Source organism: Aristolochia californica, unplaced genomic scaffold (assembly GCF_029961685.1).
Source record: "Aristolochia californica isolate CCGP_79_NKW_82.1479 unplaced genomic scaffold, dmAriCali1.0.hap1 SCAF_4, whole genome shotgun sequence".
Classification (NCBI taxonomy): domain Eukaryota; kingdom Viridiplantae; phylum Streptophyta; class Magnoliopsida; order Piperales; family Aristolochiaceae; genus Aristolochia; species Aristolochia californica.
Window position 1 is genome coordinate 21,935,568 of NW_027182103.1, and position 25,035 is coordinate 21,960,602.

At 31.0% G+C, this 25,035-nt stretch overlaps 1 protein-coding gene across 1 annotated transcript in view; it reads right to left on the minus strand.

The window, feature by feature from the left end:
* Positions 1-1,978: 1,978 nt before the first annotated feature.
* Positions 1,979-25,035, minus strand: part of LOC137963139 (E3 ubiquitin-protein ligase AIP2-like) — a 37,651-nt gene continuing 14,594 nt past the window's right edge. Inside the window, exons 2-3 of the mRNA XM_068810312.1 lie at positions 2,447-2,696; positions 1,979-2,404 (exon numbers count right to left, since the gene is read on the minus strand). Coding sequence (XP_068666413.1) covers positions 1,979-2,404; positions 2,447-2,696 — 676 coding nt within the window. The remainder of the gene's footprint in view (positions 2,405-2,446; positions 2,697-25,035) is intronic.

Consider the following 25,035-nt stretch of genomic DNA (forward strand, 5'->3'; position numbering starts at 1 on the left):
TTACATCAGTGCCATCTTTATGAGACGACTCTTTATTAACATCCTTCCATCAGTGTATGGGTATGTGGGCCTTCTCCTTAGTCTATGGGCCTTGAGCCAATCTTCCATATCTCTTGGATGTGTGAGCCTTCCTTGGTCGTGTGGGCTTGGGCCCATCTTCCAACAGTTGAAAAGGAAAAAAAATTAGACATATAAGCTCCCACTGCATCGGGTCATCTCTGGGCCTATATTTTGGAAAATATTTCATGCCATGCGTGTTAAGTTGTGGAGCTTAATTAAATCTTACCCTCTGACACGATATATTAATTGATGTGTCATTAAGGGTAGTGTGGGAATTTCACACTTGTAATCCAATTGCCCTATTTTCTTTTTATATATGGAGTCGTCGTTGTTAGGGTTTTATCATTTTGATGAGTATCATCATCCTGAGGAGCATCTGGAACTGTAGCCCGAGAGGTTAGAGAAAAACACATGTAAGTGTGTGTGGTTTCTCTTTATAAACTATTTCATCTTCATAGTTGATTACTGTAGCGGCGGAAGACAAGACGTAGTTTTTAATTTTCATTGCTTGCTTTTATTTCTTTCGTGTTTATTATTATTGCTCTCGTTAATTTGGAATTAGTGTATCTAATTCCTAACAAGTGGTATCAGAAGTTTGGTTTGTGATTGAAAGCAATGGCTGGCGGAGAAGGATTGACACTTGGAATCAACAAGTTCGATGGTATGGATTTTGCATTCTGGAGGATGCAGATCAAAGATTATTTGTACAGTAAAAAGCTGCACGCACCACTTCTGGCTTTGCAACCAGAAGGTATGAAGGATGATCATTGGAATCTCCTCAATAGACAAATGTTAAGAGTAGTCCCATTAAAATTGTCGAAGAATGTTGCTTTAAACATGGCGTCGGAGAAAACCACAGAGGGGATGATGAAGATTATGTCCGAAATGTATGAGCAGCCTTCCACAAATAATAAGGTACATCTAACGAAAAAAAATCTTCAATTTAAAGATGATAGAAAAAACATCAGTAGCATAACATTTGAATGAGTTTAGCATGATTGTCAATCAATTGACATCCGTTCAAATTAAATTTGATGATGAGGTTCATGCATTAAATCTTTTGGCATCTCTGCCAAATTGTTGGGAACTTATGAGGGTTACGATCAGACCCTATGCAGGTAATGGGAAAATTGATCTTTAATGATATTTCAGATACCATTCTTGCAGGGGAAGCTGTTATGATCCCGGATCTAACACAATGATTCATAGAGAAAGAAAGAATATCAAGCCAAATGGAAGCTTGAAAACCCTAGGTTTGTTAAGGAGAAAGCACACCCCCGAGCTCATTTAGGAGAACTCAAAACCCTCTGTTTAATCTAAATTCAGGCTTGTCTCTTTTCCATTCCTTACACCCCTAAATAGGGATCACGTCGACAAGGTTCAAGAGAAAATTATAGATTGCCCCTCCACAACATTTAAAGTAAATAAACTTAATGACTAAGTAGTTGACTTAACTTACTGACTAAGTAACTTAACATGTAAGTAACTTAATAACTAAGAAACTGACTCAGCCAAAGTAATTGACTTAGCCATGACATCTCTGCATGATTCGGCCTGCTATTGAGTTCATAATATTACACCCCTCCTGGAGAAAGAGCTTGTCCTCAAGCTTGAAGATCGGGATGCGTGCCAAAATGTTGCCATATCTCCCCAAGTAGCATTTGTGGCATCCGCGTCAACCCACAGGATGACATAAGTGGTGTAAGTGCTGCAATGTAACACCCCGGACATAGATATTGTGGTATTTGAAACCCTCCACTAGTTCCCCCAGTTGGCAGAAAGTTTCCTTTGAAAATTAACAATTTTTTTTTATCCAAGTACTATATTGTGGTAGAAGCACCAATAGTATTCAACATATATTCTCCACCTCGGAGTGCATTTTTGCTCCTTTCCTTTCTTCTTCAGCCTCATTTTCACGTTATTTCCAGCTCTCATATGCATGGTTTTCTGTTTGTAGCTCATGCCTGCAGATCGGGCACGAATTATTCTCATCCAGCCATTGGAAATAAATTCTTGCAAGGCAACTCTGCATCTTGTCATCTATAACCAAGTTCTCCATGCAAAGTGCACATTCTGTCTCTCTCCCTAGCTTCACCCAGATTTCAGGTGTGACTGTGATGACTGGAAGCCTTGCAACCATCTCTTTTGTGGTTGGAGGTGGCTTCTTTGGTCTAGCACCAATTTCCTGTAATGAAGCTTCAATGACAGAATGAATGTCTTGCAAACCACTGATTTCTTGCATAGTTTTTACCAACTCTTCCAACATTGCAGAAGTAGCATCAGGATCAAAATTTTTTTTTCTATTACTCTCCCCATGGGATTGAGAAGACTCAGCAGCACTAACCTGCTCTTGTGTGGTAGCAAGAGTTGTAAGTAAATTCTATGCCACGAGCCATGCAGGTGGCCGGGGCTCAAGTCCAACTGTTAAATGTCCTTCAAATAGAAATATAGAATCTCTGTGCAGAGTATTTGGTGTGGAGTCTGAGGCCCGGGGTCCATTCTCTGCCTCATCTAAATGTTCATGAGCCCTAGCAATGCATGCTCCCAGGTGCTCCTTTTGTGAAGACTCAGCAACAATGCGTTCTGCATCTTCAAAAAGCCTCAAACCTGCATGCCAGAATCCTGTTGGTGTACATCTAGTCTGCAAGATCGTTGCTGCTCGAAAAATTACAGAATAAATGAATTTACGAAGTTACGGAGAAGCATTTTGAGTTTTCGCTCTCCCTTCATCCCGTTGACAAAAAAGGGAAATAAATCACAACAAAATGAAAGTTTTAGAGTTTATGTAAGGAAAAAATTTAAAACAATAACAAATGTTAGTAAAGAAAATTTATTCACACACCACAAATGAAAAAAAAAATTGTTATCCAAGTTTGGGAAATTCCACTAGTTCAACCCTAATAGCTCAAAATTTTATAAGAAAGAGATTTCTTCTACACATGTTTTAAAAATGGATATGCATGCTTGAAAAATGTTAAAGATGCAAATGACCTATGGATCCAAATCTTTTAAAGAGAATAACAAATGCTCATTAAATTCTCAAGTGAACGTGCGGTAGGATATTTACCCGAGTCAAACAAGCCATCGTTTTGGCCATTTACAAAAAGTTGACCTAACAACCATAGATGATTGTAAAGTGAATTATCATACGTAACGGGCAATATTTTTTTAAGAAATGATTTATGGATTGGGAGTCAACACTCATTTAAAAATCCCCCGCCTCCCCCCATTTCCTTGACGATTGCAAAACCTTGTATATAAAAACTAAAAAGAGTTTTAAATCCCTAAAAATTACAGACACACTTTGGAATTATCTCTCTCTACATATCTGCAATGTGCATTTCCATTGTTTATGTATACTTTTTTCTTAAATCAAAACTTTGAGTTTTCCCTCTCCCTTCTTCCCGTAAAATAAAAAGGTAAATAGATCACAACAAAATGAAAATTTTAGAGTTTATGTATGGAAAAAATTTAAAACAATAACAAATGTTTGCAAAGAAAATTTATTCACACACCACAAATGAACAAAAAGTTTATTATCCAAGTTTGGGAAATTCCACTAGTTCAACCTTAATAGCTTGTAATTTTATAAGAAAGAGATTTCTTCTACACATGTTTTTAAAATGTATATTCATGCTTCAAAAATGTTAAAGATGCAAAGGACCTATGGATCCAAACCATTTAAAGAGAATAACAAACACTCATGAAATTCTCAAGTGAGTGGGGTGGTATATTTACCCGAGTCAAAAAAGCCATTATTTTGCCCTTTTACAAAAACTTGACCTAACACTCATAGATGATTGGAAAGTGATTTATCGTGCATAACGGGCTATATTATTGTAACAAATCACTTATGGATTTCAAGTAAACACTCAGTTAAAAATCCCCCGCCTCTCCCTTTTCCCCGATGAATGCAAAACCTAATTTATAACAACTAAAAAGAGTTTACAATCCCTCAATATTGCAGACACTCTTTGGAATTATCTCTGTCTACATTTGTGCATTGTGCATTTCCATTTAAGATGTATACTTTTTTTCTTAAATCAAAACTTTGAGTTTTTGCTCTGCCTTTTTCCCGTAAACAAAAAAGACAAATAGATCACTCCAAAATGAAAATTTTAGAGTTTATGTATGCAAAAAATTTCAAACAATAACAAATTTAAGTAAAGAAACTTTATTCACATACCACAAATGAACACAAAAGTTTTGTTGTCTAAGATTGGGAAATTCCACTAGTTCAACTCTAATAGATTGGAATTATATAACAAAGATACTTCTTCTACACAAGTTTTAAAAATGGATATGCATCCTTGAAACATGCTCAAGATGCAAATGACCTATGGATCCAAACTTTTTAAAGAATAAAAAACTATCATTAAATTCTAAAGTGAATGTGTGATGGGTTATTGACCAAAGTCAAACAACCCATTATTTTGCCCATTTACAAAAAGATGACCTAACAATCATAGATGATTGTAATATGATTTATCATGCATAACGGGCTATATTTTATTAAGAAATGACTTACTAATTGGGAGTCAACAGTCAGTTAAAAATCCCCTACCTCCCCCTTTTCCCCGACGATTGCAAAACCTAATATATAAAAACTAAAAAAGAGTTTAAAATCCCTAAAAACCACAGACACTCTTTGGAATTATCTCTCTCTACATTTGTGTATTGTGCATTTCCATATTAGATGTATACTTTTTTTCTTAAATTAGAACTTTGAGTTTTTGCTCTCCCTTCATCCCATAAACACAAGGCAAATAGATCACAATAAAATAAAAAATTTAGAGTTGAAGTATGGAAAAAATTTAAAACAATAACAAATGTTAGTAAAGAAAATTTAATCACACACCACAAATGAACAAAAAATTTTGTTATCCAAGTTTGGGAAATTCCACTAGTTTAGCTTGGAATTTTATAAGAAAGAGACTACTTCTACACATGTTTTAAAAATGGATATGCATGCATGAAAAATGTTAAAAATGCAAATGACCTATGGATTCAAACCTTTTAAAAAGAATAAAAACGTTCCTTAAATTCTCCAGTGAACGTGCAACTAATATTTACCCAAGTCAAACAAGCCATTATTTTGCCCATTTACAAAAAGAAGACATAACAATCATAGATGATTGTAAAGTAATTTATCATGCATAACGGGCTATATTTTTGTAAGAAATGAGTTATGGATTGGGAGTCAACACACTGTTAAAAATCCCCCGCCTCCCCCTTTTCCCCGACGATTGCAAAACCTAGTATATAAAAACTAAAAAGAGTTTACAATCCCTAAAAATTACAGACACTCTTTGGAATTATCTTTCTCTACATTTGTGCAATGTGAATTTCCATTTTAGATGTATCCTTTTTTCTTAAATAAAAAATTTGAATTTTCGCTCTCCCTTCTTTCCGTTAAAAAAATGGCAAATAGATCACAACAAAATTAAAAAATTAGAGTTAATGTGTGGAAATTTTTTTTTAAAAAAATGTAAGTAAAAAAAATTTATTCACACACAAAAAATGAACACAAAAGTTTTGTTATCCAAGTTTGGGAAATTCCACTAGTTCAACCTTAATAGCTTGGAATTTTATAAGAACGAGGTTTCTTCTTCACATGTTTTAAAAATGGATATGCATGCTTGAAACTTGTAAAAGATGCAAATGACCTATGGATCCAAATATTTTAAAAGAGAATAAAAAACTCACATTAAATTCTCAAGTGAATCTGTGGTGGGATATGTTTTCGAGTCAAACAAGCCATTATTTTGCTATTTACAAAAAGTTGCCCTAACAATCATAAGTGATTCTAAAGTGATTTATCATGCGTAATGGACTATATTTTTTTAAGAAATGACTTATGGATTGGGAGTCAACACTCAGTTTAAAATCCCCCACCTCCCCTTTTTCCCCCGACGATTGCAAAACCTAATACATAAAAACTAAAAAGAGTATACAATCCTTAAAAATTACAGACACTCTTTGGAGTTATCTCTCTCTACATTTGCGCATTGTGCATTTCCATTTTAGATGTATATTTTTTTCTTAAATCAAAACTTTGAGTTTTCGCTCTCTTCATCTCGTAAAAAAAGGGGAAATATTTCACAACAAAATAAAAATTTAAGAGTTTATTTATGGAAAAAACTTAAAAACAATAGCAAATGTTAGTAAAGAAAATTTATTCACATACCACAAATGAACAAAAAAGTTTTATTATCCAAGTTTGGGAAATTCCACTAGTTCAACCCTAATAGCTTGGAATTTTATATGAAAGAGATTTCTTCTACACATGTTTTAAAAATGGATATGCATGCATGAAAAATGTTAAAGATGTAAATGACTAATGGATCCAAACCATTTAAAGAGAATAACAAACGCTCAATAAATTCTCAAGTGAATGTGCGGTGAGATATTTACTCGAGTCAAACAAGCCATTTATTTGCCCATTTACAAAAAGTTGACGTAACAATCATAGATGATTTTAAAGTGATTTATCATGCACAACGGGATATATTTTTGTAAGAAATGACTTATAGATTGGGAGTCAACATTCTGTTAAAAATCCCCCGCCTCCCCCTTTTCCCTGGCGACTGCAAAACCTAATATATAAAAACTAAAAAGAGCTTACAATCCTAAAAATTACAGAAAATCTTTAGAATTATCTCTTTCTACATTTGTGCATTGTGCATTGTGCATTTTATTTTTAGATGTATACTTTTTTCTTAAATCAAAACTTTCAGTTTTCGCTCTCCCTTCTTCCCGTAAACAAAAAAGGCAAATAGGTCACAAACAATTGAAAACTTGAGAGTTTATGTATGAAAAGATTTTTTAAACAATAATAAATGTAAGTAAAGAAAATTTTTTCACACACCAAAAATGAACGTAAAAGTTTTTTTATGCAGGTTTGAGAAATTCCACTAGTTCAACCATAGTAGCTTAAAATTTTACAAGGAAGAGATTTCTTCTACACATGTTTTAAAAATGGATATGCATGCTTGAAACATGTTAAAGATGCAAATGACCTACGGATTCAAACCTTTTAAAAGAGAAACACAAATGCTCATTAAATTCTCAAGTGAACGTGCGGTGGGATATTTACCCAAGACACACAAGCCATTATTTTGCCATTTAAAAAAAGCTGACCTAACAATCATAGTTGATTTCAAACTTATTTATCATGCGTAACAAGCTTTATTTTTGTAAGAAATGACTAATGGATTGGGAATCAATAGTCAGATAAAAATCCCCGGCTTCCCCAATTTCCCAGACGATTGCAAAACCTAATATATAAAACCTAAAAAGAGTTTACAATCCCTAAATATTATAAACACTCTTGGGAATTATCTCTCTCTACGTTTGTGCATTGTGCATTTTTATTTTATATGTATACTTTTTTCTTAAATCAAAACTTTGAGTTTTCGCTCTCCCTTCATCCCATAAAAAAAAAGGAAAAAAGATCACAACAAAATTAAAATTTTAGTGTTTATGTATGGAAAAAATTTAAAACAATAACAAATGAAAGTAAAAAAAATTTATTCACACACCACAAATGAACACAAAAGTTTTCTTATCCAAGTTTGGAAAATTCGACTAGTTCAACCCTTATAGCTTGGTATTTTATAAGAAAGAGATTTCTGCTAAAAATGTTTTAAAATGGATATGCATGCATGAAAAATGTTAAAAATTCAAATGACCTATGGATTCAAACCTTTTAAAGAGAATAAAAAATGTTTATTAAATTCTCAAGTGAACGTGCGATAGGATATTTACCCGTGTCAAACAAGCCATTATTTTGCCCATTTACAAAAAGCTGACATAACAATCATAGATGATTGTAAAGTGATTTATCATGCATAACGGGCTATATTTTTGTAAGAAATAACTTATGGATTGGGAGTCAACACTCAGTTAAAAATCCCCCGCCTCCCCCTTTTCCCCGACGATTACAAAACCTAGTATATAAAAACTAAAAAGTGTTTAAAATCCCTAAAAATTACAGACACTCATTGGAATTATCTCTCTCTACATTTGTGCAATGTGCATTTCCATTTTAGATGTATATTTTTTTATTAAATAAAAACTATGAATTTTTGCTCTCCCTTCTTCCCGTAAAAAAATGGCAAATAGATCACAAAAAAATTAAAAATTTAAAGTTTATGTGTGGAAAAAATTTAAAGAAATAACAAATGTAAGTAAAGAAAATTTATTCACACACCAAAAATGAACACAAAAGTTTTGTTATCCAAGTCGGGGAAATTCCACTTGTACAACCCTAATAGCTTGGAATTTTATAAGAAACATGTTTCTTCTTCACATGTTTTAAAAGTGGATACGCATGCTTGAAACATGTTAAAGGTGAAAATAACCTATGGATCCAAACCTTTTAAATGAGAATAAAAAACTCACATTAAATTCTCAAGTGAACATGTGGTGGGATATTTTCCCAAGTCAAACAAGCCATTATTTTGCTATTTACAAAAAGCTGACCTAACAATCATAGGTGATTCTAAAGGGATTTATCATGCATAATGGGCTATATTTTTGCAAGAAATGACTTATGGATTGGGAGTCAACACTCAACTTAAAATACCTCGCCTCCCCCTTTTCCCCCAACGATAGCAAAACCGAATATATAAAAACTAAAAACAGTTTACAATCCCTAAAAATTACAGACACTCTTTGGAATAATCTCTCTCTACATTTTTTCATTGTGCATTTCCATTTTAGATTTATATTTTTTCTTCAAATCAAAACTTTGAGTTTTCACTCTCCCTTCATCCCGTAAAAAAAGGCAAATATATCACGACAAAATAAAAATTTAAGAATTTATTTATGGAAAAAATTTAAACGAATAACAAATGTTAGTAAAGAAAATTTATTCACATACAACAAATAAACAAAAAAGTTTTATTATCCAATTTTTGGAAATTTCACTAGTTCAACCATAATAGCTTGGAATTTTATATGAAAGAGATTTCTTCTACACATGTTTTAAAAATGGATATGCATGCTTGAAAAATGTTAAAGATGTAAATGACTTATGGATCCAAACCATTTAAAGAGAATAACAAACACTCATTAAATTCTCAAGTGAACGTGCGGTGGGATATTTACCCGAGTCAAACAAGCCATTTTTTTGCCCATTTACAAAAAGTTGACCTAACAATCATAGATGATTGTAAAGTGATTTATCATGCATAACGGGCTATATTTTTGTAAGAAATGACTTATGGATTGGGAGTCAACACTCAGTTAAAAATCCTCCGCCACCCCCTTTTCCCCGACAAATGCAAAACATAATATGTAAAAACTAAAAAAAGTTTACAATCCCTTAAAATTACAAACACTCTTTGGAATTACCTCTCTCTACATTTCTGCATTGTGCATTTCCATTTTAGATTTATACTTTTTTCTTAAATCAGAACTTTGAGTTTTCGCTCTCCCTTCATCCCATAAAAAAAAGGAAAATAGATCACAACAAAATGAAAATTTTAGAATTTATGTATGGAAAAAATTTATAACGATAACAAATGTAAGTTAAAAAAATTTATTCACACACCACAAATGATTACAAAAGTTTTGTTATCCATGTTTTGGAAATTCTACTAGTTCAACCCTAATAACTTGGAATTTTATATGAAAGAGATTTCTTCTACACATGTTTTAAAAATGGATATGCATGCTTGAAACATGTCAAAGAAGCAAATGACCTATGGATCCTAACGTTTTAATGAGAATAATAAAATCTCATTAAATTCTCAAGTGAACGTGCGGTGGGATATTTATCCGAGTCAAACAAGCCATTATTTTGCTTATTTACTAAAACTTGACCAAACAATCGTAGACGATTGTAAAGTGATTTATCATGCGTAACGGGCTATATTTTTGTAAGAAATGACTTATGGATTGGGAATCAACACTCTGTTAAAAATCACCCGCCTCCCCCTTTTCCCCGACGATTGCAAAACCTAATATATAAAAACTAAAAAGAGTTTACAATCCCAAAAAATTACAGACACTCTTTGGAATTATCTCTCTTTATGTTTGTGCATTGTGCATTTCCATTGTAGATGTATACTTTTTTCTTAAATAAAAATTTTAAGTTTTAGCTCTCCTTTCATCCAGTAAAAAAAAATGGAAAATAGATCACTACAAAATGAAAATATAGATTTTTTGTATGGAAAAAATTTAAAACTATAACATATGTAAGTGAAGAAAATTTATTCACACATTATAAATGATTTCAAAAGTTTTGTTATCCAAGTTTGGGAAATTCCACTAGTTCAACCCTAACAACTTGGAATTTTATAAGAAAGAGATTTCTTATACGCATGTATTAAAAATGGATATGATTGCTTGAAACATGTTAAAGATGCAAATGACCTACGAATCCAAACCTTTTAAAGCGAATAACAAACGCTCATTAAATTCTCAAGTGAACGTGGTGTGGGATATTTACCCGAGTCAAATAAGCCCTTATTTTTTCCATTTACAAAAGATGACCTAAAATTCATAGATGATTGTAAAGTGATTTAACATGCGTAACGGGCTATATTTTGTAAGAAATGAGTTATGGATTGGAGTAAACACTCAGTTAAAAATCGCCCGCCTCCCCCTTTACCTCAACGATTGCAAAACCTAATTTATAAAAACTAAAAAGAGTTTACAATCCCTAAAAATTACATATACTATTTGGAATTATCACTCTCTACATTTTTTCATTGTGCATTTCCATTTTAGATGTAAACTTTTTTCTTAAACCAAAACTTTGAGTTTTCGCTCTCCCTTCATCCCATAAACAAAAAACATAACCACATCACAACAAAATGAAAATTTTAGAGTTTATGTATGGAAAAAATAAAAAAAAATAACAAATATAAGTAAAGAAAATTTATTCACACACCACAAATGCACATAAAGGTTTTGTTATCCAAGTGTTGGAAATTCCACTAGTTCAACCCTAATAGCTTAGAATTTTATAAGAAAGAGATTTCTTCTACACATGTTTTAGAAATGGATATGCATACTTGAAATATGTTAAAGATGAAATGGACCTATGGATCCAAACCTCCTAAAGAAAATAACAAAAGCTCATTAAATTCTCAAGTGAACGCGCGATGGGATATTTACCTGAGTCAATCAAGCCATTAATTTGTCCATTTACAAAAAGTTGACCTAACAATCATAAATGATTGTAAAGTGATTTATCATGCATAACGGGCTATATTATTATAAGAAATGAGTAATGGATATGGTGTCAACACTCAGTTAAAAATTTCCCGCCTCCCCCGTTTCCCCGATGATTGCAAAACCTAATATATAAAAACTAAAAAGAGTTTTACTATCTGTAAAAATTACAGACAATCTTTTGAATTATCTCTCTCAAGATTTGTCTATTGTGAATTTCCATTTTAGATGTGTACTTTTTTATTAAATCAAAACTTTGAGCTTTCCATCTCCCTTCATCCCGTAAACAAAAAAGTCAAATAGATCGTAACAAAATGAAAATTTTAGAGTTTATTTGTCGAAAAAATTTAAAACAATAACAAATGTAAGTAAAGAAAATTTATTCACACACGGCAAATGAACACAAAATTTTTGTTATCCAAGTTTGGGAAATTCCACTAGTTCAACCCAAATAGCTTGGAATTTTATCGGAAAAGGATTTCTCTACACATGTTTTAAAAATGGATATGAATGCTTGAAACATGCTCAAGATGCAAATGACCTATGGATCCAAACCTTTTAAAGAGAATAAAAAATGCTCATTAAATTATCAAGTGAACATGGCGTGGGATATTTACTCGAGTCACACAAGCCATTATTTTGCCCATTAACAAAAAGCTGACCTAACAATCATAGATGATTGTAAATTTATTTATCATGCATAACGTGCTATATTATTGCAAGAAATGACTTATGGAATGGGAGTCACACTCAGTTAAAAATCCCCCGCCTCCTCTTTTTCTCTGACGTTTGCAAAACCTAATATATAAAAAGTAAAAAGAGTTTACAATCCCTAAAAATTACAGACACTCTTTGGAATTATCTTTCTCTACCTTGTTTCACTCAGCATTTCCTTTTTAGATGTTTACTTTTTTCTTAAATCAAACTTTGTGTTTTCACTCACCCTTCATCCCGTAAAAAAATAAGGCAAACAGATCACAACAAAATGAAAATTTTAGAGTTTACGTATGGAAAAAATTTAAAACAATAAAAATTGTAAGTATATAAAATTTATTCACACACCACAAATGCACACAAAGTTTTGTTATCCAAGTTTTGGAAATTCCACTAGTTCAACCCTAATAGCTTGGAATTTTCTAAGAAAGAGATTTCTTCTACACATGTTTTAAAAATGGATATGCATGCTTGAAACATGTTAAATATGAAAATGACCTATGGATCCAAACCTTTTAAAGAGAATAACAAACGCTCATTAAATTCTCAAGTGAACATGCGGTGGGATATTTACTCGAGTCAAACAAGCATTATTTTACCCATTTACAAAAAGCTGACCAAACAATCATAGATAATTGTAAAGTAATTTATCATGCGTAACGAGCTATATTTTTGTAAGAAATGAGTTATGGATAGGATGTCAACACTCTGTTAAAAATCCCCCGCATCCTCCTTTTCCCCGACGATTGTAAAACCTAATATATAAAAACTGAAAAGAGTTTACAATCCCTAAAAATTATAGACACTCTTTGGAATTATCTCTCTCTACATTTGTGCATTGTGCATTGTGCATTTCCATTTTAGATGTATACTTTTTTCATAAATCAAACTTTGTGTTTTCGCTCTCCCTTCATCCCGTAAACAAAAAAGGCAAACAGATCACAACAAAAAGAAAATTTTAGAGTTATCGTATTGAAAAAATTAAAACAATAACAAATGTAAGTAAATAAAATTTATTCACACACCACAAGGGAACACAAAAGTTTTGTTCCCCAAGTTTGGGAAATTCCACTAGTTCAACCCTAAGAGATTGGAATTTTATAAGAAAGAGATTTCTTCTACACATGTTTTAAAAATTGATGTATATGCTTGAAACTTTTTAAAGATGTAAATGACCTATGGATCCAAACCTTTTAAAGAGAATAATAAACGCTCATTAAATTCTAAAGTGAACATGCGGTTGGATATTTACCCAAGTCAAACAAGCCATTATTTTGTTTATTTACAAAAAGCTGACCTAACAATCGTAGATGATTGTAAAGTGATTTATCATGCGTAACGGGCTATATTTTTGTAAGAAATTACTTATGGATTGGGAGTCAACACTCAGTTAAAAATCCCCCGCTACCCCCTTTTTCCCGACGATTGTAAAACCTAATATATAAAAACTAAAAAGAGTTTAAAATCCCTAAAAAATATAGACACTCTTTGGAATTATCTCATTCAACATTTGAGCATTGTGCATTTCCATTTAGAATGTATACTTTTTTCTTAAATCAAAAGTTTGAGATTTCGCTCTCCCTTCATCTAGTAAAAAAAAAAGGAAAATAGTTCACAACAAAATGAAAATCTTAGAGTTTATGTACGGAAAAAATTTAAAAGAATAACAAATTTAAGTAAAAAAAAATTATTCACACACCACAAATGATTACAAAATTTTTGTTATCCAAGTTTAGGAAATTCCACTAGTTGAACCCTAATAACTTGAAATTTTATAAGAAAGAGATTTCTTCTACGCATTTTTTTAAAATTGATATGAATGCTTGAAACATGTTAAAGATGCAAATGACCTACGGATCCAAACCTTTTAAAGAGAATAACAAATGCTCGTTAAATTCTCTAGTGAACGTGCTGTGGGATATTTACCCGAGTCAAAGAAGCCCTTATTTTTCCCATTTATAAATGATGACCTAAAATTCATAGAAGATTGTAAAGTGATTTATCATGTGTAACGGGCTATATTTTTGTAAGAAATGAGTGATGGATTGGAGTAAACACTCAGTTAAAAATCCCCCGCCTTCCCCTTTTCCTCGTCGATATCAAAACCTAATTTATAAAAACTAAAAAGAGTTTACAATCCCTAAAAATTACAGATACTCTTTGGAATTATCCCTCTCTAAACTTTTCCATTTTAGATGTATACTTTTTTCTTAAATAAAAACTTAGAGTTTTTGCTCTCCCTTCATCCCATAAACAAAAAACGTAAACAGATCACAACAAAATAAAAAATTTAGAGATTACGTACGGAAAAAAATTAAAACAAACAGATCACAACAAAATGAAAATTTTAGAGTTGACGTACGGAAAAAATATAAAAAAATACCAAACATAAGTAAATAAAATTTATTCACACACCACAAATGGACAAAATGGTTTTGTTATCATAGTTTTTGAAATTCCACCAGTTCAACCCTAATAGCTTGGAATTTTATAAGAAAGAGATTTCTTTTACACTTTTTTTAAAAATGGATATGCATGCTTGAAATATGTTAAAGTTTCAAATGACCTATGGTCCCAAACCTCTTAAAGAGAGTAACAAATGCTCATTAAATTCTCAAGTGAATGTGCAGTGAGATATTTACCCGAGTCAAACAAGCCATTTTTTTGTCCATTTACAAAAAGTTGATCTAACAATCATAGATGATTTTAAAGTGATTTATCATGCATAACGGACTATATTTTTTTAAGAAATGAGTTATGGATAAGGTTTCAACACTCAGTTAAAAATCCCCCGGCTACCCTTGTACCCCGACAATTGCAAAGGCTAATATTTAAAAAATAAAAAGAGCTTTTCTATCCCTAAAAATTACATACACTCTTTTGAATTATCTCTCTCAATATTTGTGTATTGTGTATTTCCATTTTAGATGTATACTTTTTTCTTAAATCAAAACTTTGAGTTTTCTTTCTCCCTTCATCTCGTAAACAAAAAACTCAAATAGATCATAACAAAATGAAAATTTTAGAGTTTAATTGTGGAAAAATTTTAAAACAATAACAAATGTAAGTAAAAAAAATTTATTCACACACCACAAATGAACACAAAATTTTGTTATCCAAGTTTGGGAAATTCCACTAGTTCAACCCTAATAGCTTGGAATTTTACAAGAAAAACATTTCTTCTAAACATGTTTTAAAAATGGATATTAATGCTTGAAACACATTAAAGATGCAAATTACCTATGGATCCAAACCTTTTAACTAGAATAACAAATGTTCATTAAATTATCAAGTGAACGTGGCGTGGGATATTTACCCGAGTCAAACAAGCCATTATTTTGCCTATTTACAAAAAGCTGACCTAACAATCATAAATTATTGTAAATTGATTTATCAAGCGTAACGGGCTATATTATTATAATAATTGACTTATGGATTGGAAGTCAACACTCAGTTAAAAATCCCCCGCATCCTCTTTTTCTCCGACATTTGCAAAACCTAATATATAAAAACTAAAAAGACTTTACTATCCCTAAAAATTACAGACACTCTTTGGAATTATCTCTCTCTACATTTTTTCACTCTGCATTCCCATTTAGACGTATACTTTTTTCTTAAATCAAACGTTGTGTTTTTGCTCTCCCTTCATCCTGTAAAAAAAAAAAAAGGCAAACAGATCACAACTAAATGAAAATTTTAGAGTTTACGTATGGAAAAAATTTAAAATAATAAAAAATGTAAGTAAATAAATTTTTTCACACACACCACAAATGAACACAAAATTTTTGTTCCCCAAGTTTGGGAAATTCCTCTAGTTCAACCCTAATAGCTTGGAATTTAATAAGAAAGAGATTTCTTCTACACATGTGTTAAAAATTGATATGCATGCTTGAAACTTGTTAAAAATTCAAATGACCTATGGATCCAAACCATTTAAATTGAATAATAAATACTCATTAAATTCTCAAGTGAACGCGCGGTGGGATATTTACCCGAGTCAAACAAGCCATTATTTTAACTATTTACAAAAAGCAGACCTAACAATCGTAGATGATTGTAATGTGATTATCATTCGTAAGGGGCTATATTTTTTTAAGAAATGATTTATGGATTGGGAGTCAACACACAGTTAAAATTCCCCCCCTCCCCCTTTTCCCCGACGATTGTAAAACCTGATATATAAAAACTAAAAAGAGTTTACAATCCCTAAAAATTATAGACCCTCTTTTGAATTATCTCTCTCTACATTTGTGCATTGTGAATTTCCATTTTAGATGTATACTTTTTTCTTAAATAAATATTTTTAGTTTTAGCTCTCCTTTCATCCCATACACAAAAAAGGCAAAAAAATACAACAAAATGAAAATTTTAGAGTTTATGTATGGAAAGAAATTTAAAACAATAACAAATGTAAGTAAAGAAAAATTAATCTCACACCACAATTGAACACAAAAGTTTTTTTATCCAAGTTTGGGAAATTCCACTAGTTCAACCCTAATCGCTGTAAATTTTATAAGAAAAAGATTTTTTCTACACATGTTTTAAAAATGGATATGCATGGTTGAAAATTTTTAATAATGCAAATGACCTATGGATCCAAACCTTTTAAAGAGAATAACAAAAACTCATTAAATTCTCACGTGAACGTGCTGTGGGATATTTACCCGAGTCAAAGAAGTCGTTATTTTGCCCATTTACAAAATGCTGACCTAACAATCATAGATGATTGTAAACTGATTTATCATGCATAACAGGATATATTTTTGTAAGAAATGACTTATGGTTTGCGAGTCAACACTCAATTACAAATCCCCCGCCTCCCCCTTTTCCCCAACAATTGCAAAACCTAATATATAAAAACTAAAAGAGTTTTTTACAATCCCTTAAAATTATAGACACACTTTGGAATTATTTCCCTCTACATTTTGGCATTGTGCATTTTGAATTTTAGATGTATACATTTTTCTTAAATCAAAACATTGAGTTTTTGCTCTCCCTTCATCCCCTCAACAAAAAAGGCAAATACATCACAACAAAATGAAAATATTAGAGTTTATGTATGGAAAAAATTTAAAACAATAAAAAATGTAAGTAAAGAAAATTTACTCACACATCACAAATGAACACAAAAGTTTTTTTTATCAAAGTTTGGGAAATTCCACTAGTTGAACCATAATGGTTTGGAATTTTATAAGAAAGAGTATATTCTACACATGTTTTAAAAATGGATATGAATGCATGAAACATGTCAAAGATGAAAATGACCTATGGATCCAAACCTTTTAAAGAGAATAACAAACGCTCATTAAATTCTCAAGTGAACGTGCGGTGGGATATTTACCCGAGTCAAATAAGCCTTTATTTTGCCCATTTACAAAAAGATTACCTAACAATCATAGATGATTGTAAAGTGATTTATCATGCGTAACCGGCTATATTTTTGTAAGAAATGATTTATGGATTGGAGTACACACTCAGTTAAAAATCCCCCGCCTACACCTTTTCCTCGACGAATACAAAACCTAATTTATAAAAACTAAAAAGAGTTTACAATCCCTAAAAATTACAGACACTCTTTGGAATTATCTCTTTCTCTACATATTTTCATTGTGCATTTCCATTTTAGATGTTTACTTTTTTCTTTAATCAAAACTTTGAGTTTTCCCTCTCCCTTCCTCTCGTAAACAAAAAAGGTAAACAGATCACAACAAAATGAAAATTTTAGAGTTTACTTATGGAAAAAAATTTAAAACAATAACAAATGTAAGTGAAGAAAATTTATTCACACACCACAAATGCACACAAAGGTTTTGTTATCCAAATGTTGGAAATTCCACTACTTCAACCCTAATTGCTTGGAATTTTATAAGAAGGAGATTTCTACTACACATGTTTTAGGGTAAGAAATGAGTCATGGAAAGGGTGTCAACACTCAGTTAAAAATCCCCTGCTTACCCTTTTTCCCCGACTTTGCAAAACATAATATATAAAAACTAAAAAGAATTTACAATCCCTAAAAATTACACACACTCTTTGGAATTATCTCTCTCGACAATTGTGCATTGTGCATTTCCATTTTAGATGTATACTTTTTTCTGAAATAAAAACGTTGAGTTTTTGCTCACCCTTCATCCTGTAAAAAAAAAGGGAAATAGATCGCAACAAAATAAAAATTTAAGAGTTTATGTATGGAAGAAATTTAAAACAATAACAAATGTAAGAAAAGATATTTTATTCACACGCCACAAATGAACACAAAAGTTTCTTTATCCAAGTTTGGGAAATTCCACTAGTTCAACCCTATTAGATTGGAATTTTATAAGAAAGAGATTTTTCTACACATGTTTTGAAAATGGATATGCATGCTTGAAACATATTAAAGGTGCAAATGACCTACGGATCCAAACCTTTTAAAGAGAATAACAAACGCTCATTAAATTCTCAAGTGAACGTGCGATGGGATATTTACCCAAGTGAAACTACCCATTATTTTTCTCAATTACAAAAAGCTGACCTAATAATCATAGATGATTGTAAAGTGATTTATCATACGTAACAGGCTATATTTTTGTAAGAAATGACCTATGGATTGGGAGTCAACACTCATATAAAAATCCCCCGCCTCCCTCTTTTCCCTGAAGATTGAAAAACCTAATACATAAAAACTAAAAAGAGTTTACAATCACTAAAAATTACATACACTCTGTGGAATTATCTCTCTCTACATTTTTCATTGGGCATTTCCATTTTAGATGTATTTTTTTTTCTTAAATCGAAACTTTGAGTTTTCGCTCTCCCTTCATCCAGAAAACAAAAAAGGCAAACAGATCTCAACAAAATGAAAATTTTAGAGTTTACGTATGGAAATTTTTTTTAAAAATAACAAATGTAAGTAAAATATGCCACCTCTCCCTTTACCCGACGATTGCTGAACCTGATATATAGAAACTAAAAAGAGTTTACAATCCCTAAAAATTACAAGCATTTTTTGGAATTATCTCTCTTTACATTTGTGCATTGTGCATTTCCATTTTAGATGTATACTTTTTTCTTAAATCAAAACTTGAGTTTTCACTTTCTCTTCATCTCGCAAACAAAAAAAAGAGATAAAAGGCAAATAGATCACAACAAAATGAAAATTTTAGAATTTATGTATGGAAAGAATTTAAAGCAATCAACAAATATAAGTAAAGAATATTCATTTACATATCACAAATGAACACAAAAGTTTTGTTATCCAAGTTTGGGAAATTCTACTAGTTCAACCCTAATAGCTCGGAATTTTATAAGAAAGAGATTTTTCAACACATGTTTTAAAGAATGAATATGCGTGCTTGAAACATGTTAAAGATTTAAATGACCAATGGATCCAAACCTTTTAAAGAGAATAACATTAAATTCTCAAGTGAACGTGCGGTAGGATATTTACCCAAGTCAAACAAACCATTATTTTGCCCATTTACAAAAAGCTGACCTAACGATCATAGATGATTGTAAAGTGATTTACCATGCGTAACGGACTATATTTTTGTAAGGAGTGACTTAAGGAATATGAGTGAACACTCAGTTAAACATCCCCCGCCTCCCCTTTTCCCGATGATTGCAAACATGATATATAAAAACTAAAAGGAGTTTACAATCCCTAAAAATTATAGACACTTTTTAGAATTATCTCTCTCTACATTTGTACATTGTGCATTTCCATTTTAGATGTATACTTTTTTCTTAAAACAAAACTTGAGTTTTCACTTTCCCTTTACCTCGTAAACAAAAAAAGAGACAAAAAGCAAATAGATCACAACAAAAGGAAGAAAGATACATTTGTGCATTGTGCATTTCCATTTTAGATGTATATTTTTTTCTTCAATCAAAATTTTGAGTTTTCGCTCTCCCTTCATCCTGTAAACAAAAAATGCAAATAGATAATAAAAAAATGAAAATTTAGTAGTTTATGTATGGACAAACATTAAAATGATAAAAAAATGTATGTAAAGAAAATTTATTCACACAACACAAATGAACAAAAAAGTTTTGTTATCTAAGTTTGGGAAATTCGACTAGTTCAACCCTAATTGCTTGGAATTTTAGAAGAAAGAGATTTCTTCTACACATGTTTTAAAAATGGATATGCATGCTTGAAACATGTTAAAGACGCAAATGACCGATGGATACAAACCTTTTAAAGAGAATAACAAATGCTCATTAAATTCTCAAGTGAACGTGCGGTGGGATATTTACCTGAGTCAAACAAACCATTATTTTTTCCATTTACAAAAAGCATACCTGACAATCATATATGATTTTAAAGTGATTAATCATGCGTAAAGGCTAATTTTTTTAAGAAATTACTTTTGGATTGGGAGTCAACACTCAGTTAAAAATCCCTTGCCTCCCCCTTTTCCCCGATGATTGCAAAACCTAACATATATAAACTAAAAAGAGTTTACAATCCCTAAAAATTGCAGACACTCTTTGGAATTATCTCTCTCTAAAATTTTTAATGTGCATTTCCATTTTAGATGTATACTTTTTTCTTAAATCAAAACTTTGAGTTTTCGCTTTCCCTTCTTCCCGTAAACAAAAAAGGCAAATAGATCACAACAAAATGAAAAGTTTAGAGTTTATGTATGGAAAAAATTTATAACAACATCAAATGTAAGTAAAGAAAATTTATTCACACACCAAAAATGAACAAAAATGTTTTGTTATCCAAGTGTGAGAAATTCCACTAGTTCAACCCTAATAGCTTGGAATTTTATAAGAAAGAGATTTCTTCGACACATGTTTTAAAAATGGATATGCATGTTTGAAAAATGTTAAAGATTCAAATGACCTATGGATACAAACCATTTAAAGAGAATAACAAATACTCATTAAATTCTCATGTGAACGTACAATTGGGATATTTACCCGAGTCAAACAAGCCATTATTTTGCCCAATTACAAAAACTGACCTAACTATCATAGACGATTCTAAAGTGATTTAGCATGTGCAACGGGCTATATTTTTGTAAGAAATGACTTATGGATTGGGAGTCAACACTCAGTTAAAAATCCCCCGCCTCCCCCTTGTCCCCGACGATTGCAACACCTAATATATAAAAACTTAAAAGATTTTACAATCCCTAAAAATTACAGATTCTCTTTGGAATTATCTCTCTCTACATTTTTGCATTGTGCATTTCCATTTTTTATGTATACTTATTTCTTAAAAAAAAACTTTGAGTTTTCGATCTTCCTTCGTCCTGTATACAAAAAAGGAAAATAGATCACAACAAAATGAAAATTTTAGAGTTTATGTATGGAAAAAATTTAAAACAATAACAAATGTTAGTAAATAAAATTTATTCACACAGCACAAATGAACACAAAAGTTTTGTTATTCAAAATTTGGAAATTCTACTAGTTAACCCCTAATAGCTTTGAATTTTATAACAAAGAGATTTCTTCTAAAAATGTTTTAAAAATGGATATGCATGCTTGAAACATGATAAAGATGCAAATGACCAATAGATCTAAACCTTTTAAAGAGAATAACAAACGCTCATTAAATTCTCAAGTGAACGTGCGATGGGATATTTACCCGAGTAAAACTACCCATTATTTTTTTCAATTACAAAAAGCTGACCAAACAATCATAGATGATTGAAAAGTGATTTATCATGCGTAACAAGCTATATTTTTGTAAGAAATGACTTATGGCTTGGGAGTCAACACTAAATTAAAAATACCCGCCTCCGCCTTTTCCCCGACGATTGCAAAACCTAATATATAAGAAGTAAAAATAGTTTTTTACAATCCCTAAAAATTATAGACACTCTTTGGAACTATCTCTCTCCACATTTGTGCATTGTGCATTTCAATTTTACATGTATACTTTTTTTTTTAAATCAACACTATGAGTTTTCGCTCTCCCTTCATCCCGTAAACAAAAAAGCCAAATAGATCACAACAAAATTAATCTTTTAGAGGTTATGTATGGAAAAAATTTAAGAAAATAACAAATGTAACTAAAGAAAATTTATTCACACGCCACAAAAGAACACAAAAGTGTTGTTATCAAAGTATGGGAAATTCCACTAGTTGAACTCTAATAGCTTGGTATTTTATAAGAAAGAGATTTCTTCTACACATGTTTTAAAAATGGACATGCATACTTGAAACATGTTAAAGAAACAAATGACCTATGGAACCAAACCTTTTAAAGAGAATAACAAACGCTCACTAAATTCTCAAGTGAACTTGATGTGGGATATTTACCTAAGTCAAACAAGCCATTATTTTACCCATTTACAAAAAGCTAAACTAACAATCATAGATGATTGTAAAGTGATTTATCATGCGTAACGGGCTCTATTTTGTAAGAAGTGACTTATGGATTGGGAGTCAACACCCATTTAAAAATCCCCCTCCTCCCCCTTTTCCTCAATGATTGCAAAACCAAATATTTAAAAATAAAAAGAGTTTACAATCCCTAAAATTACTGACACTTTTTGGAATTTACTCTCTCTTCATTAGTGCATTGTGCATTTCCATTTTAGATATATATTTTTTTCTTAAATCAAAACTTTGTGTTTTCGCTTTCCCTTCATCCTCTAAACCAAAAAGGCAAATAGATCACAACAAAATGAAAATTTTAGAGTTTATATATCAAAAAACATAAAACCAATAAAAATTTAAGTAAAGGAAATTTATTCACGCACCACAAATGAAAAAACAAGTTTTGTTATCCAAGTTTGGGAAATTCCACTAAATGAACCCTAATAGCTCTGAATTTTATAAGAAAGAGATTTCTACAACACAAGTTTTAAAAATAATTATGCATGCTTGAAACATGTTAAAGATTCAAATGACCTATGGATCCAAACCTTTTAAAGAGAATAACAAATGCTCATTAAATTTTTAAGTGAACGTGCGGTGGGATATTTACCCGAGTCAAACAAGCCATTATTTTTCCAATTTATAAAAAGTTGACCTAACAATCATAGATGATTATAAAGTGATATATCATATTTAACGGGCTATATTTTTGTAAGAAATGACTAATGGATTGGGAGTCAACACTCAGTTAAACATCCCCCGCCTCCCCCTTTTCCCCGACAATTGCAAAACCTAATATAAAAACTAAAAATATTTTTTTTAAAATCCCTAAAAATTATAGACACTCTTTGGACTTATCTCTTTCTACATTTGTGCATTGTGCATTTCAATTCTAGATGTATATTTTTTTCTTAAATGTAAACTTTTAAATTTCGCTCTCCCTTCATCCCGTAATCAAAAAAGGTAAATAGATCACAACAAAATGAAAATTTTAGAGTTTATGTATGGAAAAAAATTTAAAAAATAATAAAGTAAGTAAAGAAAATTTATTCACACACCACAAATGAACACAAAAGCTTTGTTATCTAAGTTTGAAAAATTCCACTAGTTGAACCCTAATAGCTTGGAATTTTATAAGAAAGATATTTCTTCTACACATGTTTTAAAAATGGATATGCATGCCTAAAACATGTTAAAGATGAAAATGACCTATGGATTCAAAAGAGAATAAAAAACGCTCATTAAATTCTCAAGTAAACTTGCAGTGGGATATTTACCCTAGTCAAACAAGCCATTATTTTCCCCATTTACAAAAAGCTAACCTAACATTCATAGATGATAGCAAAGGGATTTATCATGCATAACGGTATATATTTTTGTAAGAAATGACTTATGGATTGGGAGTCAACACTCAGTTAAAAATCCCCTGCCTCCCCCTTTTCCCCACAATTGCAAAACCTAATATATAAAAACTAAAAAGAGTTTTACAATCCCTAAAAATTACAGACAATCTTTGGAACTATCTCTCTCTACATTTGTACATTATGCATTTCCATTTTAGATGTATACTTTTTTCTTAAATCAAAACTTTGAGTTTTCGCTCTCCCTTCATCCCATAAAAAAAAAAAAGACAAACAAATAAAAAAATGAAAATTTTAGAGTTTATGTTTGGAAAAAAATTTTAAAAAAAACAAATGTAAGTACAGAAAATTTATTCACACACCGAAAAATGAACACAAAAGTTTTGTTATCCAAGTTTGGGAAATTCCACTAGTTCATCCCAAATAGCTTGAAATTTTATAAGAAAGAGATTTTTTCTACACATGTTTTAAAAATGGATATGCATGCTTGAAACATGTTAAAGATGCAAATGACCTATGGATCGAAACCTTTTAAAGAGAATAAAAAATGCTCATTAAATTCTCAAGTGAACTTGCCGTGGGATATTTACCCGAGTTAAACAAGCCATTATTTTGCCCATTTACAAAAAGTTGACCTAACAATCATAGATGATTGTAAAGTGATTTATCATGCATAAATAGCTATATTTTTTTAAGAAATGACTTATGGATTGGGAGTCAACACTCAGTTATAAATTCCCCGCCTCCCCCTTTTCCCGGGCGATTGCAAAACCTAATATATGAAAACTAAAAAGTTTTTTTTACAATCCCTAAAAATTACAGACACTCTTTAGAATTATCTCTCTCTACATTTTTTAATTTTTCATTTCCATTTTAGATGTATACTTTTTTCTTAAATCAAAACTTTGAGTTTTCGTTCTCCCTACATCCCGTAAACAATAAAGGCAAATAGATCACAACAAAATGAAAATTTAAGAGTTTATGTATGGAAACAATTTAAAACAATAGAAAATGTAAGTAGAGAAAATTTATACACACACCACAAATGAATACAAAATTTTTGTTATCCAAGTTTGGGAAATTGTACTAGTTCAACCCTAATAGATTTGAATTTTATAAGAAAAAGTTTTCTTCTACACATGTTTTAAAAATGGATATGTATGCTTGAAACAAGGTAAAGATGCAAATGACCTACGGATCCAAACCTTTTGAAGTGAATAACAAACACTCATTAAATTCTCAAGTGAACATGCGATGGCACATTTACCCGAGTCAAACTACCCATTATTTTGCCCATTTACAAAAAGCAGACCTCACAATCATAGATGATTGTAAAGTGATTAATCATGCATAAAGGGCTATATTTTTTTAAGAAATGACATATGGATTGGGAGTC